This window comes from Solea senegalensis, linkage group LG3 (assembly GCF_019176455.1).
Source record: "Solea senegalensis isolate Sse05_10M linkage group LG3, IFAPA_SoseM_1, whole genome shotgun sequence".
NCBI lineage: Eukaryota > Metazoa > Chordata > Actinopteri > Pleuronectiformes > Soleidae > Solea > Solea senegalensis.
In genome coordinates, this window is record NC_058023.1 from 5455141 (window position 1) to 5472136 (window position 16996).

Consider the following 16996-nt stretch of genomic DNA (forward strand, 5'->3'; position numbering starts at 1 on the left):
TGGGAACGAGACCCATGTTTGTTTTTTCCACAGATGTCCCGTAAACATCTCCACGAGCAAATGAAAAAAAAGAAAACATGGAAACATTTTTGGCCTTGTTTAATTAATCAGCTTCATTTTAAACCATTGCTGCATTTAAACTTACATTTGTAAGATTACACAGAATGTAACCATTTTTTCTCACTAAAATCTGATTAAATATATGTAAAACAAGTCCTGGCACATTATGAAAGTAAGAATAATGTTTTTTACATTGCACTTTTATACATACTGTATATTTGTGGATTTCTGTGCTCAGTCTATGTTTGTACATGTATCGTACCTGTATTGACAAATATAAACTATATTGTCCATAATTAAAGGTGACATTTCATCTTCATTTACACATTTCTTTATGGCAAAGAGGATTTTCTAGTAAAGGTTACTGTGATCCTCTGTGGAAACATTTGTCCTGAATTCACCATTTATTTATTTTATGTTGTGATTTTTTTTTTTTTTAACTTTTAAAATTAAAAGTCCAAATAAAGGATACATAAGTGTATTTAGAATTTAATTTGGATTAAGATGAAAAATATCCTTTCCACCAGTTACTTTTTTGTGTTTTTGTTCATATGTAAGTTTTTGAATTGAAATGACATCTTTTAATTGTTTTCCTCTAAATGTAATTGTCATAAGTACTAGTATTAGTATTATTATTAGTAGTAGTAGTAGTACTAGAATTCGTAGTAGTTGTAGTAGTATTAATACACCCTCTGTTTGGACCCATGGTGGAGTGTGAAAATATCTCCTATAGCATCAGTGTGAATGTCATTGTCATTAGGTGTAATTGTAATTTTTCAAAATAAAATGTGTGATTTACCCTCCGTAAAAAGGCCTTTATTGTGCATAAACCTGGCTCCGTGTGGATTATTGAAAGTCGTCGTGACTTCAAGGCTTTGGACACAAGAGGTCACCGTTGAGACAAAACACTGCGGACGCCACGGTTTTGTAAAAACATAGACTTTTAATAAATACAACTACAGCAACAAAATATATAAATGCAACATAACAATACAGAAAATAGAGTTAACACAACTCTTAGAAAGCAGCCGTCATCGTGTCCCTCTGTGTGAAGTGCATCAGTGTCTGTTGTGTCCAACAACAATAAACTACCTCATCTGTTCACTGTCCTTCATATGTCCACCACAAACGTTCAGACAAATAAATAAACATGTAGAGTCAGTCTGCCCCGTGTCCAATATCCATGTCTTTAGCCCCAGTGTTGAAGAATAATGATTATAATGATGATGATGGTGGTGGTCAGCTGCAATGAAGGCAGCTCTTCACAGTTACTGCTGCTGCGGCTGGTTGTACTGACCCATGAAGAGAAGAGCACCTGGACACAGCAGGGAAAACAGTAAGTCAGAGGACACTGTGGACAAATCGGATGTGGTTGCCATCTGCCATGAAACGAAACACAAGAAAACCTAACCTTCACCTCTATTTGTGTATTTATTTCAAAGGAGTAACTATAGAAAATAAAATAAAATATTGCAAGATTAAATTTTAAACTATGTCCGCCATTGTTTTCAATGGATTTAACAAATAAAAAGACACATCATGGTCATTTAATGCAACTTTGACTGTAATTCAGCATATGTTGCTATAATCTGGCTGCAGGTAAAGATGTAAATTAACCACTGGTTGCAATCTGGCATATTTACATGTTGATGTTCTTTTCTGTCCTTTTTCTAAATTAATAAATGTCTGGTTTTTTTATTAAAAAAAAAGATCTACAAAAGAGTGTTACCTGTGTGTTTGTGCTGGATGAGGAAGAGGAAGGGTCGGTCCAGAGTGATCTCCTCCACCGCCATACGTGAAAACATGACAGCAGCTACGAAAAGGAAAAAAACAACATTTACAACATTAGCTGAGGCATTCATCTAATTCCCAGACATTAACTGGCCCAAATTAATACTTTAAGTCTTACAATTGATCATACACTTAAAGGACCTCTATGTCCGATTTAGCGACCTCTAGGGATGTCGATGCATTTTTGCAACACATGGAAGAAGAGCCACTCACATAATAATAAAAATGATGGGCGTAATTTGACAGATCTACCTTAAATTCTACAAACTGCACCTTTAAAATATCATACACATGTACATTTATCGAAGACCTAATGCCTGTAGTATGGTGTAAGGACATATTTTGATCCAAACCTAATTTTGAGAGGACAATTTGACCTGGTAAGGACATTTTTAATGTTAAATGTGTGTCTTTGTGTGTGTGTGTGTGTGTCTGTTGTGTGTGTGTGTGTGTGTTGCCCACCTGTTGCTGCTGCTCCCTTAGTTCCTCGCTCGTTCACCTCGATCTTGACTCTCTGCAGGACCTTCGACACACAGAGTCTTTCCTCAGCTGCAGGAAGGAAACACAAACACACAGAGTGTTATTAATATGTATGTATATATATATTAATGTAAGGTTTTTAGTGTCATAAATAAAAGGGACTGGATGAATTGTACTTTGTATCAAGTCTCTCTTTATATATACTGTAAGTCATGTGTTGTAGAAAGAGGTGGTTTGTTCAGATTCTTTCCTCAGTCTTGTTTTAATGTTTTTATGTATTCATGCTGAGGTGACACTGAAGGAACAGTCATCTTTTATATTAAGAAAAACATATTCACACAACTACAGAATAATATATATATATACTGTTTCTTTATTAGTTTCACTAAACAATCGGATGAATGAACTTACTGGTGATGCGCGTGAAGTCGGCACTGGCCAGGTTGAACATGTCTCCGAGACCCATGTTGATGAGCGCAGTCTTCATATTCACCTCCGAGTTCAGAGTAAACCTGAAGAAACACACACACACACACAAAATTTAAACGGCTGCCAAACTTAAAGCTCCAGTCTGCAAATTCTGTCGCCAAAACACTGCTAGCGTAGCGTCATGTTTCCGAAAACTGGGGTTAATTTCGTAACCTAAAATTTGTTACATCGTGTGAACTTGTTTGACAATGAATGTTGTTTATATTTAAAAGTTACACACTATCATTTTTTTTTAAAATCCCTCAAAGGTTAACACTAGCATTAATCATGTTAGCAAGTTCTACAAATTTCATCATGATTTAACTATGTCTTTACGTGCACACAGAGCTGGAAATTAGCTCTGGCCACTCAGACTCATTGTAATGCAGTTTCATGAACGTAATCATTCCATAACAGCCACATCCACACACTGTGTTGTCTCTGTTCCGCTCACCTGGGCATGGCCAGCTGCCTCTTCACTCTCCTCAACTCTGCTCTCCACTGATGGATCCGCTGCGCGCTCAGATCTGCACCGAGCGCGCTCAGGGGAACCTCGGGTTCGAAGGGCGACACCAGGAGCATGCTCAGCGAGTCGCCCTCGTATGGGACCTCGATGACGTCATAGTCCACTCCGTCAGAAGAGACAAACTCACCTGTTGGTTAAGCAGAAATGAGCATTCGCTAATTTAGAAATGATAGGAGTGACAACTTGTCGAATAGCCACCAGGGGGCGACTCCACTGGTTACAAAAACACTTGATTTATAACGTCAGTAAACATTTTCTTTAGGAGTTAAAGGTCTCAATCACTAGTTTCAGGTCTTCTTATGACACGTTTCAAAGCTCCTTAATAGGAGTTTGTTTTGCTAAAGGTCTATGGTCAAACAGAGACGAATTATACATTAAGTACCGTAGTTGTAGTAGTTGGTGAGTCTCATCATGTGCACCGGCACTGTGCTGCCGTTGGCACAGTGGAACATCCTCTCCTGGGTCAGTCTGGGGTCAAAGGGGACTTTCCAAAGGGCCTGGAAGTGGAGAGCATTGAGGAGGACCAGGCGGGTCTCATCAGAGAGAGATCCAGATGTCAAGAACTCAGGAATAGCACCTACAGAGGACAGGACAGCAAAGACAGAAGTCAGAGGAGAGACCTCACAGCTGGTCTTTGGAGAGTTCTTTGTTGATCTGGGTATGAGAGTGCGTACCTGCAGTGTGGTCCGACACCCATGAGTTGATGATGCCGAGTGCCTGGTCTGGTTTGGTAAAGTCCACCTGGTGAGGGTGCGCCTGGAAGGCCTTGGCCAGAGCTCGTCTGAATCCTTTCTCCAGGCTCATCTTCCTCTCCACCATCACCCCGCTGGCGATCTCCACGCCTTCCTCGCTGGACACATCCCGCTGCAGGAGTCTCTGCTGCCGTGACATCCCTCTTTCTGCAGGACCACAAGGACAAGTCCTGGTTAACCCACCACTTTAACCACCAGACTAACAGATCTGTATGTGTAGGTTTACTCAGAAAACCACCGCACATATGCTGACTCACCTTTCAGAGAGAAGCCCATGGCAGAGGTCAAGGCCTTGCGGGTGTTTCCGGCAGCACCGAGCTGAGCCATGGACAGAACGGAGGCGGCACCGTACGGGGAGAAGGCCATGTTTGTGTGGGCGGAGTCCTGACTCAGCTGCAAGAAGACCTTCAGGCCGAAATCAGTCTGTTTGTCCTGGAGGGAGCCCAGCGCCGCTCTGCTCAGGGTCAGCAACAGGAACACGTACACACAATGCATCCTGGGAAATAAGGAAGGGAGAGAGAGTTGATGTTAACCAAAGATCCAAACTTCCGTGTTTTCTCAGCACATTGTCACATTATATTAACATCGCAGTTTTATAGAAAGTGTCCTGACATCGGGATGATTTGTTTTTAAACTTACACACATGAGTTGAATTAACTTTAACAATTAGTTCGGACCACGTTTCTCAAACTGTGGTGCGTGTTCCACCAGTGGTTCGCCAGCTTCCTCTGGTGGTACTTAGAGGAAAAACAGGAATACTGTTGTGCTGTACTGTATATACCAGGGTATGTGCGTATAAAATGAAACAAATACACCTTATCTCTCGCTCCATCTTAATCTAATTTCACTATACCAGTGTGTGAATAATATGTGAGGAAGAGGAGGAAGAAAATTATCTTGAAAAACAATGGATGAATCTAAAAATGATTTCACATGAATTAACCGGTGTATCATACCGTGTGTTACGGCGTGCACGTACACTTGAATGTAACACATCAAGGTGAAAGTGAGCGTCTGACAGTCTGTGGGTCAGTAAGAGTCGCCGTGACTCCTTTGCACAAATATGTAAAATGCATCGTTCATGTGAGTGTCAACAGAGCAGACGCTCGGGAAATACGTTGTTGGTTGTCTCGGGAGGACAAAATGTTTTCACCAACAGAGGAACTCGCTGAAGTGAGTCACTTTTTATTGTTTCTGTTTCTTATTGCGATGGAAAATGTGTGTGTGTGTGTGTGTGTGAAGTGGATTGTGTAACGCCGTGGAAGCTTTTTTACCCAACGTTCTTTCACATGTTTTCAATAAAACTGTGAGTAGCAGGAAAGGGGAGAATGTCTCAGTTTCCAGAAAACTGAACATCATAACTCAGAGATGTGGATATTCAGGAAATGATGGGAACTGTGGGTATTTAAAACAGATGTGGACAACTGGTTTAAATTGAATTAACTAAAAAACCCAACATGTAATAGGATAATAAGCACTTACAGCGCATTAAGATGAGTCATGGTGGATTTACATAATCTGGATAATCTTGAATGGTGCAATTTGTTAATATTTCGTGTGAAATTACTGGAAATAAAATTAAAATATCCCCCAACACAGTCAGTGATTTATTTTGAAGTGCCACAAGGGGGAGCCCTAAATTTACACCCTGAAAATGGTTGGCAAACTTCAGTTAAGTTAATTCAAACTAAATTTACAGAGTCAAACAGAGACAACTTAGTTTGAATGAACTTAATTCATTCAGGTTTAAGATTGTCTGTTTTCATTCCAGGGCCTTGTGAGTTACAATGATCATATTTAAAGGTAGAGTGTGTCAAATTACATCTTACAGCTCAGTATCCCTCACGTAATTTCAATAAAAATGTACATATCTTATCTGCAGAGGAAAAAACTGTGTTTTGGAGACATTTTAAGAGTTTAAAGGCAGATGTTAACAAAACTATGGCAACAATATTGCAATGTGTGAGTGAGTTTACGTGTAAGTGTGTGTGTGTGTGTGTGTTAACAGGAGAACATTTGTGTGTCAGAAACATTGGTTTTCCACTGCAGCCATCAATAACATCATTGACACTGAGGCGACAGCACTTTTACGTCGCTGCCACAGCATCATGGAAGTGAAACCACAGTGTGACCTCGACCTCTGACCTCTGAGCAAACAAACACTCACTCTCATTTATAGACACATAAAAACATCTGTAGCCCAAAACAGAAAATGCTAAACTACAAATAAATCAACCTTTTTAGCGAGTCAAACAATTGTTGGTAAAAACAAACAAAATGGTAAAAACTATCATGAAAATAGCGGGTTTTAGAGTCAGCGGAGAGGCACTAATAAAAAGAAAACATAGACAGTGTTCCAAAATGAGTGTGTGCGCTATAAAAGTACAGTTAATCAGTGTAAAATGCAATAAAAGTGATGCAGCATTTGTACGTAATTATAATAAAAACTTAATGGGGCTCATTTGACCAAATCTTTGTGTTAAAAATGACTAATGAATGACTAAATGAATAATATAAAGTAACTGCTCAAAAAATAAATAAAGGTATGAAGGTAAAACTGATGCTTGTTAAACATTAATAAATCGTACATAATTAATGTGGGTTGAATGTGTTTTTCTCTTTTTCTACAAATGTTTACTGATAATATAAGCTGTGTAATTCTTTGACAATGAAATAATGTAAAACCTCCACCAACTCTTTGAGGACAAGACTTTTTTAAACGCATATATATATATATATACATGTATATATATATTACATGTGCAGATTTAGTGTTAATAAAAAATGCATTTCTTACCTTGTGGTTGGTTGTTTTTGTAGAAGGTCTGTGATGTTTGATGTTTGAGCTTCACTCTCTCTTTTCTGCTGCTGTTAAAGTCTGAAAGAGTGAATGAAAGTGTTGCCTTATTATAGTGTGAGGAGTCCCGCCCCCTCCTACTCACACACACACACACAATTACAGACAGTGATGTCATCTGACACTGTCTGGGCAAACTTCCTTTTTCACAAAACACACACACACTCTCTTCTCTCTCTCACTCTGTCTCTTTTATCCAAAGCATGACACAGCACATGGAAAGTCACTTAACTGTTTTCCTGTCTCCACACACACACACATCTCTGTGGCATGTGTCCTCAGAGGACAGGGAGCCGTCTCCCTGTGGGTTCATTTATCATCTGTGTGATAAATGAAGCAGGTTGTCAGGAGTTTGCCTGCTGCTGCGCCGTCATCCCCCGGTCCGTGTTTCCCCACAGGAGGAAACATCGACCAGTCAAGATACGTCTCTCCTTTTGTTGATTTAACGATGTCGAACCTCCTTGTTGTGAAGTCACAGTGACAAAATAAATAAACACTCGATAGTGTCAGTGAAATCACGGGTGACAGGAATCCTGTTTTCCAGTCACTTTTCGTGACCACACTTGACAAGAATGCCACATTCCACTTAATTAAACAAAACTTTGGATGAAGGATTTCCTTGTATAGATTCACCAGGTCTGTGGCGAGGTGTATAATCACACTAGACAGTGTAGCGATAAGAAAGAGAGAGAGAGAGAGGAAACAGGACTCACACTTAATAATTGTTGTGTTTTGTACACAACTTAAATTGTTTATTACATCTCAAAATTGACCTTTTTTTCTATTAAGTGCTAATGTGAGACTTTTTTGAAATGTTTCTAAAAATGTACAGTAAAAAAACTGTATGGATTTGTTGTATGATAGTAGTTATAGATGTCCTGAACACAACTTAATTAGTCCTGTCCAGAATTTATGGAAAATTTTGCTTCGACTGCATCTCAAAATTTATATTTTTTTCTAATAGAAAGTGTTAATGTGGGGCTTTTAGTTTGAAATTTCTCTAAAACTGTGCAGTACAAATGTATGATTTACAGTATGCTAGTAGCCATAGATGCATAGAAACTAATTAGTCCTGTCCAGAACTTATGCAAAGTTTTTTATTACATCTCAAAGTTGAGAATTTTTTCAGTTTAAAAAGTGATAATGGGAGACTTTAAATTTGAAATTTCTGAATGCCTGTTACAGTATGACAGTAGTCATAGATGTCCTGAACACAACCTAGTCATTACTGAAAATTTTGTTTTTATTTAATCTCAAATTAAAACATTTTAAAAGCACCAAGGTGTGAAATTGAAATTTCTCTAAAACGGTATAGTAAACATTTACAGTATGGTAGCAGTGATAGATGTCGTGAACACAACTTTTTTTAGTCTTGTCCAGAATGTATAGAGAACTCTCAGACAGAGCTACAGTGCTCTCTGGGTTTTATTTTGAAAACCAGATTATTGAAACCCTCATTACATACTGTGCTTTTAAATTCACACTACTGTGTTAGTTAAACACAAAATTAGGTCATCACAGAGGGATTAAAATTCTCAATTTGACAGTGTAAACAAAGAGCGCCATCAGCTGTTAAAACACCTGTTTCTTATGAAACAAATATTTGAATCAATTTGTGTAACTGAACTGAACATCTAAAAAGAATAGGTCATATTCATAAATGTGAGCTCACAGTTCTCTTATTTGAAAACAAACACAACATGGCAGCTGTTATTGTAGTTATTAATAACTGTGTGTTTTACGACTGTTTCTGTCACTTTGGATTATATTTCAAAGCTACATTTTATTTGGATTAAACCTCCTCCGTCCTCACATGTCTCAGTATTCGTCTGCCCTCAGCACCATCTCCAGATATTAGTTTTTGCCTTTTGTTTCACTGAAAACCCAAAACGATCAAACACACCACAGAACTACAAAGAATTCCTGTGGCTTTGTCCACGCAGCCTTTATCCAGATAGATCTGGAAAAAAATTCTCCTCTGCGTCTACCAGATGCTCGGTGAGTCGCAGGATAAGGAATGTTATGCTGCGAGACACGACCAAATTTGGCGTCTGCATGTGTCACTGCTGAAAACGCGGAGTGACTGTATCAAAGGCCGGTGAATCTTAACAGTGTCAGAGTAAAGCTGATGACCTGCTGCCCTGGCGGTGAAAGTGATAAGGGTGAAAACGCACAGATGAAACTATTGATTGTGTAAAAGTGGACAATATGAGCCGGAGGTGTTGATTCACTTGTGAAGTGTTTGCGTGATGGTTAGATGGAGGTTTGAATGGAAAGTGAATGAGGTCACCGTGTGGAGATTCACCGCTGTGTCCACAGCAAATGGACGAGCGACGATTATAGCGGAGGTTTTTTTACACTTTGAACAGCTAATGACGCTCTTTATTTACATTGTCAAGGTTTCGCCTTCTTACTCTTACTCTTCTTACTTCTGTGGTGAACCAGACTGTGAACTAACTCCCGATAATCACTTTAAATCTGTATATATTAATATGTATATACATTCCAAGTATATCATTTTGAAAATTCTGTGAAAATTTGACACCATTTTTTGTTATAAATATAGAAGCCATGTTCTATCTGTCAGTCTACTTGTCTTTCTAGCTAGATATATAAGCTAGCTAAAATCTATCTATCTATCACAAAATCTAACATTGTACGATCACATTTTTATCAAAAACAAACAGAAATTAACAATTTGTCTGATGAATCGTGACAAATTAGCCAAAGGGAAATATTCATTTAAATTCACAGTATGTCATTTCTGTGTTTCTTACGTTTTGTGCTGTATCTTCCCAATTTATGCATATACTTTACAATGTTTTCTTGTCATATGCTGACTTATTTCAATCCGCACTTGTCTGACTGGGCGTTTTCATGCCTGCTTTATCGTGGAAATGAAACTGTGACCAAAAGAGTCCTTTCTGTTCTGTTGACGAAGACAAAATGAAGGCAAGACACGTGGGCTGTACAAGAAAAACAAAACTTAAACGCTTACTTAAATGAAAACAAGATGAAAAATTCACCTGTTGTTCAATTAAAACGAAACTAGGCCGCAAACTGCAACAGTGTTTAAGCAGCAGACGCTCTGTCACTGTCTTCATGTCTGTTTACGGGCCAATTAACACCGTCTGTCACGCGCGCTGCACTTTCATGCTTTGTCTCCACAAAAATCTAACACTCTCAGTTTGTGTTTTACAGTCTCTGTTTGAGTGATGTTGCATTTTAACAGCGTTATTAAATCGCATTAAAACAGCTACTTAACAGTCAAGACACTTCATTCCTCACTAATAACCTGACTTAATGTGACAGAGCGTAATGACACGGCCACACCAGCGATGAGTCCATGAGCTCATCGGATACTTGTTCCCTGGAACTTGTGTTTCACTGTTTTTATTTTCAATGTCGTGTTTGTTTGGACAATGCTGCCAAAAATATACACATGTATCTTGCCCCCCAAATCCCTGAGGATTTGGTACATTCCATATATGGCGGCTAAAGGAAAAGTTGGCTTGTACCACCCACTCAGTTCTCTGAGTAGGCTTGAGAAACATGGGACAAGTGTTGCCAAGACAACACATAATATTATTCACATTAAAAGTACAGTCAACTAACGTAAACAAAATGTTTGCTTTTGGAAATCTTATCTTTCACTCCTATGACAACCTGTCAAAAGGAAGAGTCATGAGCGTGACATCCGACACAATTTAAAAAACGTAAAAATCCTTTAGCGATAGCACTGCTGAAGGCCGGCGATCGTGAGCCAAATCACAACCCAGTCCAGTGACCGTGTCAGACAGAGGAAGTACTGAACTAGTCTTTTTAATTAACTGATTGTAATGATACAGTACTCCAAAAAAATAACTTATACAGTAAAACGTACAATAAACGGCACTTCTGTAGTATTTGTTTCACAGTGAATCAGACGTACACATGTCACTGTTGTTGGTGTGAGCAAAATACCACATAGAGTGTTATCGAGTTGATGTCACTCCCAGTTCAGACTAAGTTATTGACCTTCATAAACTGGCTTTAATAATTCATATTCACACGGTATAAATACTTAAATCCACCTTTTCTACAAGTGTTAAACCATAATACAACTAAAATGAATGAAATATGGCTAAAATGTTAAAAATACAACACTATATCAAGTGGTTTCTTAAGCCTTCAATTTGAGACATTAAAATGGTTGGTTCACCTCATTATGGTATGTAATTGGTGATTGTGCTGACCATACCTGCCATTTTCATCACTCAGCCGGAAACCAGGGTCATCTTTCAGGATGATGGATCTACAGGATCCTGAGAGGGACCAAAAAAGGTTTATTAATTAATAGTTAACTCAATTAACAAAGTACTTAATAAGCACAAAAAATTGGTAACTGCCTTAAATTCAAAGTTCAGATAAAATTAGGAAAACCTAAAATCAGAATCAAATCTCAAATACTTCTAAATATAGAGTGTATGTGGAATAAAATGAGCAACAGTGTAAAAGGAGACACGTAAATATTATGACAACAATAAAATCCCACTGAAACTGACTAATCTTTCCTATAATATCCAAGATAACCTTTGTCAGTATCTGCTACAGGGGTCAGGAAGTGTGACTCCATCCACCCGTTGATTCACTTCCTGTTTTCAAACCCTTGTTTGACGAGACCTGACATGGTGTCTTTCGGTTTGTTGTTCATCATTACACACAAGCATCTGCAGATGCCATGGAGACACGAACACGAGATACGTTTCATTAGCGCCTCGCAAAGACTCACTAAAAAATGACAACATTCATTCATTTTGATACGATACAAAATGTTACAATATGATACCATTTACCATTAGGGGTGGATACAGTGAAATATCGTGATAATTTGCATGGTAATATTATATTGTATTTGGGTTTTTTTTTAACTAATCTTACAAATAAACATTAAACATTTTGTGGATTAGCATTGATGTTTCAGGCCACTAGATGGTGCCAAGAGCTCACTCAGACATGAGTTCGCAAATACTCTATTGTATCTTGACTTAAATATTGTGATAATATCGCATCGTGGCGTCTGTATACTATACAATACACTGTAAAAAAATGCCTTGTTTAATGTAGACCTTCATAATCAACAAATTAGCGTAAGCCAAATGAATCACTGCTTATCTTTAAAGGAACATTTCATAAAAGTCTAAAGAATTAAATGATGACTGTGTCACAAAATCATATTTCACAACAGGAATCATTTGAAATCTACTTAATGCGTTTACTTTGGCACAGATACTGACACACAAAAAAAACAAACTGAGTCCAAATTAAATATGGTAAATATAAAATGAAGACTGTCTGGAACACTGGTGTTGTAGTGTAACAAAGTGCAAATACTTTGTGACTGTACTTAAGTACAAAATTCACATATGTGTACTTTACTTTTGTATTTCTAGCAAATTTTTCTTTTACTCCACTAAATTTCCTCTAACTATCTTTGTTACTCTTTACTGCCAAATAAAATCAGAAGAAGAAGAGTTGGTAATGGTCTGTATTTGTATTTATATAGAGCTTTCCTAGTCTTGACGAGCTGCTTTACACTACAGTTTTCACCCGTTCACACCTCTTTCATACCCATTCACACGCTGCAACATGGGATATAGTGTCTTACTCAAGGACACATAGACCAGCAGAGGCAGGATATGACTTCAACTTCTACCAAAGTCATTTTCTGGTAACATACTCTGACTTTTACTCAGTATCCCTTTATGGTACTTTACACTCACGCGGCAAATAAAAAAGTTTTTTCGAACACCAATTTCTCATTTCGTAATGTCTTAAGTGCTTGAATCATTTGAACTTGATAAATAAAGTGACACTAGTAAGCGATTTGTGAAGCTCAGTGACTCCTGTGAGTCTTGCCTTCGTGTATCACTGCTGGTTCCACTTGAGACTGATTTTTCACTACAACTGCTTCCAAATGAACAGATACACCCTGAGTTTAAAAAAAAAAAACGCCTGATTATTAACATCACAGTGATTATATTGTTACATAATCTTTGTTCCACTCCTCTGAGCAGAATCATGCTGAAACAGTTTAGTGTGTGTGTGTATGTGTGTGTACATAATAGAACATGATGAGGACAAGCAGTGGAAAAGTCTTTAGCCTCGTGGTTACCAGTGTGTGGTGAGTGTGAGTAAGTGGGTGAGGTTATGGTGAACCAGACCAAAAGTACAGACAAAAGTGCAGTCAAGTCAAGAACACACTTGTTTTAATCAAATCAAGCCTCAACTTAAACTGTTACATAACCTCACCAGTCAAACACACACACACACATACACACGCTGTACCTGCTCTCCAGATAGAATCTGTATTTGAGCACGTATCTGGAATTTGGCAGAAATTAAGCCTGGATCCACCCTGTGTTTTCTTCACGGAAATGAGTTGAGGAGAATCTGCTTTGTTGTTGTTCTTTATCGTATCAGCTTTTTATCTACACGGTATCAGCGTTTTTGGGAAGCCCAGAGTGATAAAGTCTCAAAAGGGTTGAGATTGTTGCTGTTAATTATAGCATAACAACAATAACAATAATGACCGTAATACGACTGCTAAAGATAATAACAGTAGCCTTGAAACTGGATCTAGATACTGGAGTCTGTAAGATGAGGACAGGATATGAGGATATATATTTTATGTGTTTTTGTTATGATGTTCAAAATAAATATTCATAAATTTATAATATATTAACGTTCTAAGCTAGGATGGCAATAAAGGCTAATTATTTTTCATTATTAAGACACTACAGTGCAGTTATATTTAGTTAAACAGAGTGAAGACCAAAATGAATGACAAGCAAACGTGACCTGTGTGTGGGTATTGGCCAAAACAACAAACAAAATAATAAATAATAACTTTATAATTTTCCTTCCAGTCAGTACGTCCTCATAATGTTCTCTAGTGCACATGTGTGGACTGTGCCTGCATGTGCGCATTCCTCAGGTTGTGGAGGATATTTATACAGTACGTGTGTGTGCCTGTCTGCTGTTTATGTGTAATAACTCTGCAGCAGTCCTCGTCATTTCTGAAGCACGATCAAGATTTACTGTTACTGCAAACTCACACATGCGTGTCCGCGTTAATGCCCAACGGTGGACAGGCCTGAGTCTCAGGTCTTGACTGCAGCGCAAATCGGATTTGTAACCATATCCAGATTGTACCTAGCTATTGTCTTCCACTGTGTCATTTATTTAAAGCGGCTCCAGTTAACTTATGTCTCTCGGGAGCTACGTCGTTGTTGTTGTTGTTCGAGTGATGCAGAAGACATTTTGAAATCCTATCTGAGTGACCGAGATGTTCAGATTGAAACAGATCTGTAAAAATCCATCCAGAATCGCATTCAAAACCACCTCCAGGTGACAGACAGAAGTTAACTGGAGTTAACAATTTCTATCGTCCATTTTGTTTATTTTGCTAAGACTTTTGCTTTTCCAGGGTGTGGCCAGTAACTATAAAAATCCACAAGGACACTAGACTAGACTAGACTGCTGCCATACTAAAGAAGATCAGATCAGATTCTGATTGGATAAGCTTACAAATCCAAAAATTGGGCTGCAGTCTAAACAAGGCCTTAGTGCTGGAGGTAGCTAGCAGACAGTGTTGCCAACTTATTTATCAGTATTCAGGCCCCTCTAGCAACTCTTTTTCAAAAAAGCAACAAATCTAGTGACTTGTTCTGGTGTTATTAGAGACTCTGACGTGAAAACATGTAACATTTTACTTTTTTTTTTAACTTTTTGACTCAAAAAACAACTGGTGCTGTGTTGTTTGCTCCCCCATTCAGAAACACTCATGTGACATTAAAAAAACAAAACAAGAATCAACAAAGAAAAGTTTATTTGTAGTTCTAAACATATATAGGGTGTTTATTACTTACTTTTTTGTTTCTCCCATGACATTATTCCTCATTTAGCATCTTTTAGCATGGCCAGTTGCTAATTTCCTTACTGAGGAGTTGGCAACACTGTTAGCAAGGGTTAGCAATGGTGTGGCCATTTTTGGGCCACTTTATCTGACAAAAAAACAATCATGATTTGATTTGCTAGCACCTGTGGTGGAATAATTGCATCTATTTTGTTTCTTAGCCATGAAACTAAGCAATGCTAACATATTTGTGAGGCTGTGTTACAGCACAGCTGTGCTTTGAGATAAATGCTAACGTGTACGTGCTAACAGTGTTGTGCTAAAGGTATTTTTCCACATTATTTGTAGTGACTTACGCAACTCCACCCTGCCCCCACTCACCTGCAGATACGTCTGCTGAGTCACTGTCTCCTTTCACCTCCCATGAGTCAGCACTTTGAGAAATCTTCATCTCCCTGAAACGTTGATAATTATTTTATGAATCCTGTCGGGGACACGCCAGTCTGTGTCTGGACAAGAAGACAAAACAGATTCAGGAAAACAAAGTGAAGTCTGGTGTAGGACTCACATCAGGACAAACACAAAGCTGTAGTACGTAACTCACTGAGGGAGTGTTTGTGTGTATACAGCAGCAGTGCAGGGGCGGGCGGAGACAAAACACACCATTAATCAAACTGTGGAGCAGCAGATTTCACATCTGAAACTTTTCGCGGACGCTTCTTTTGGGTTTTCAGTCACTTCACAGTGTTGCTCAAAGCATTTCCTGTATGCAGTGTGGGAATGTTGCCGGGGCAACACAAGATGTAAACACAGCTATATGTATATGTAAAATAGTGACATAACAAAATAGTAAAATGGTAAAAACTACATAGAAGAAAGAGTCATGTGAACTAATTTGACAGTAGTTTGAATATAAAAATTTGTTCACACAAAAATTATGTACTACAGTCAAATAGTAACAGTTTATCAACTTTACATGTGAGGCTTTTATTTTACCAAACATCCACAGCCAAAGCATTACACACACACAGACACACACACACAGTGATTCACTTCTTCACTGTACTATGACAAACATGCCCCTTTAACCTCAATCACCTTTCCTCTGCTGCTGCCGTTTCCCATCAGCCCCTGAAAAATGAAGGCTCTGTCAAGAGCTTGACCTTGAGCACAGCTGGAGATCTCTTCTGGTAACGTGCAAGCCTTAAAATAGTAATAAGGGTGGAGAGAGAGAGAATGAGAGAAAGACGGGGTTTATTTCAAATAAGAGGTGCACAGATCCTGTTTATCTATGCTCCTGGTTGTAGGGTATGTGTTAACACAGCACTGGCCATAACCCACCAACCTTTGTTCAGATGTGCAGAGTGTCGTGGAAAATCTGTGTAGGCTGAAGTTCAGAAAGAACCATTTGTTTTGTTTTTTTAAAAAGGTCTTAGTCATTTTCCCCCATGTAGCACTTAACTGAGGAGCAACCCTCTGTGGGTGGGTTTCCATCAAGTCCTAAATGAAAACGCTAGAGCTTTTACTTAAATGGACATATTGTTCCTGTGAAGCCATGGAAGAAGGATGGAAGTAGCAATTAGCCACCAGGGGGCGACGGGAAATGAGTCCACTTCACATTATTATATCAGCACAGGCAGTTCTTCAGTAGAACATGATGTCCATTTTAATAATTATGTTCCCATTTGGAGGGAAAATGGACGAGTGGACTCCAGTGTGATTGACACCTGGTATCGTCCAACAAGTGCCTGCCCTAACTGCCCAGCCTGGTTCCTGGAGGAAAAAAACGATTTAACATTTCTGCCAGCCATGATACCGCATCAGTACATGTAAAAAAAACATTGTTTTATAAGTGTTTTTTAAAACATTTGAAAAATCTTATGCAAGAGATGGATGAAACCACCATCCAAGGCCAAATGATGTCCTCACCCTGGTGTATTTATAAAGATCTTGCTGTGTTATGAGGACTTGGCTGTGACACAGTGTGTATTTACTGATTTAGCTTTGTCTCACTTTTTTGTTTGACTGGAAACTGAAGGTTACCACTTTGTAATCCGCTCACTCCCCGCACCAAACCCCATAGAGAAAATCAATGATTTAACATCACAGCACACAGGAGTTGTTAATCCACCGCTGTCTCCATCAGCACCTTCAAATGTGCTATA

At 38.5% G+C, this 16996-nt stretch overlaps 1 protein-coding gene across 1 annotated transcript; it reads right to left on the reverse strand.

The window, feature by feature from the left end:
- Positions 1-981: 981 nt before the first annotated feature.
- On the reverse strand, positions 982-7072 carry serpine1 (serpin peptidase inhibitor, clade E (nexin, plasminogen activator inhibitor type 1), member 1). Its single transcript, XM_044020487.1, has 9 exons — positions 6875-7072; positions 4335-4573; positions 4000-4224; positions 3708-3902; positions 3254-3452; positions 2743-2843; positions 2314-2400; positions 1790-1873; positions 982-1375 (listed from the first exon to the last, which is right to left on the reverse strand). Exons 2-9 carry the CDS (start codon positions 4570-4572, stop codon positions 1329-1331), a joined length of 1176 nt encoding a protein of 391 aa, XP_043876422.1. The 5' UTR covers position 4573; positions 6875-7072; the 3' UTR covers positions 982-1328.
- Between the last annotated feature and the right edge of the window lie 9924 nt (positions 7073-16996).

Coding starts and splice junctions, on each gene's coding strand:
- serpine1 (XM_044020487.1), bottom strand. CDS start 4,572: ATGCATTGTGTGTACGTGTTCCTGTTGCTGACCCTGAGCAGAGCGGCG. Junction 3,453..3,707: donor CACCAACTACTACAACTACG/GTACTTAATGTA, acceptor CTTAACCAACAG/GTGAGTTTGTCTCTTCTGAC. Junction 2,844..3,253: donor AGGCAGCTGGCCATGCCCAG/GTGAGCGGAACA, acceptor GTGTTTCTTCAG/GTTTACTCTGAACTCGGAGG.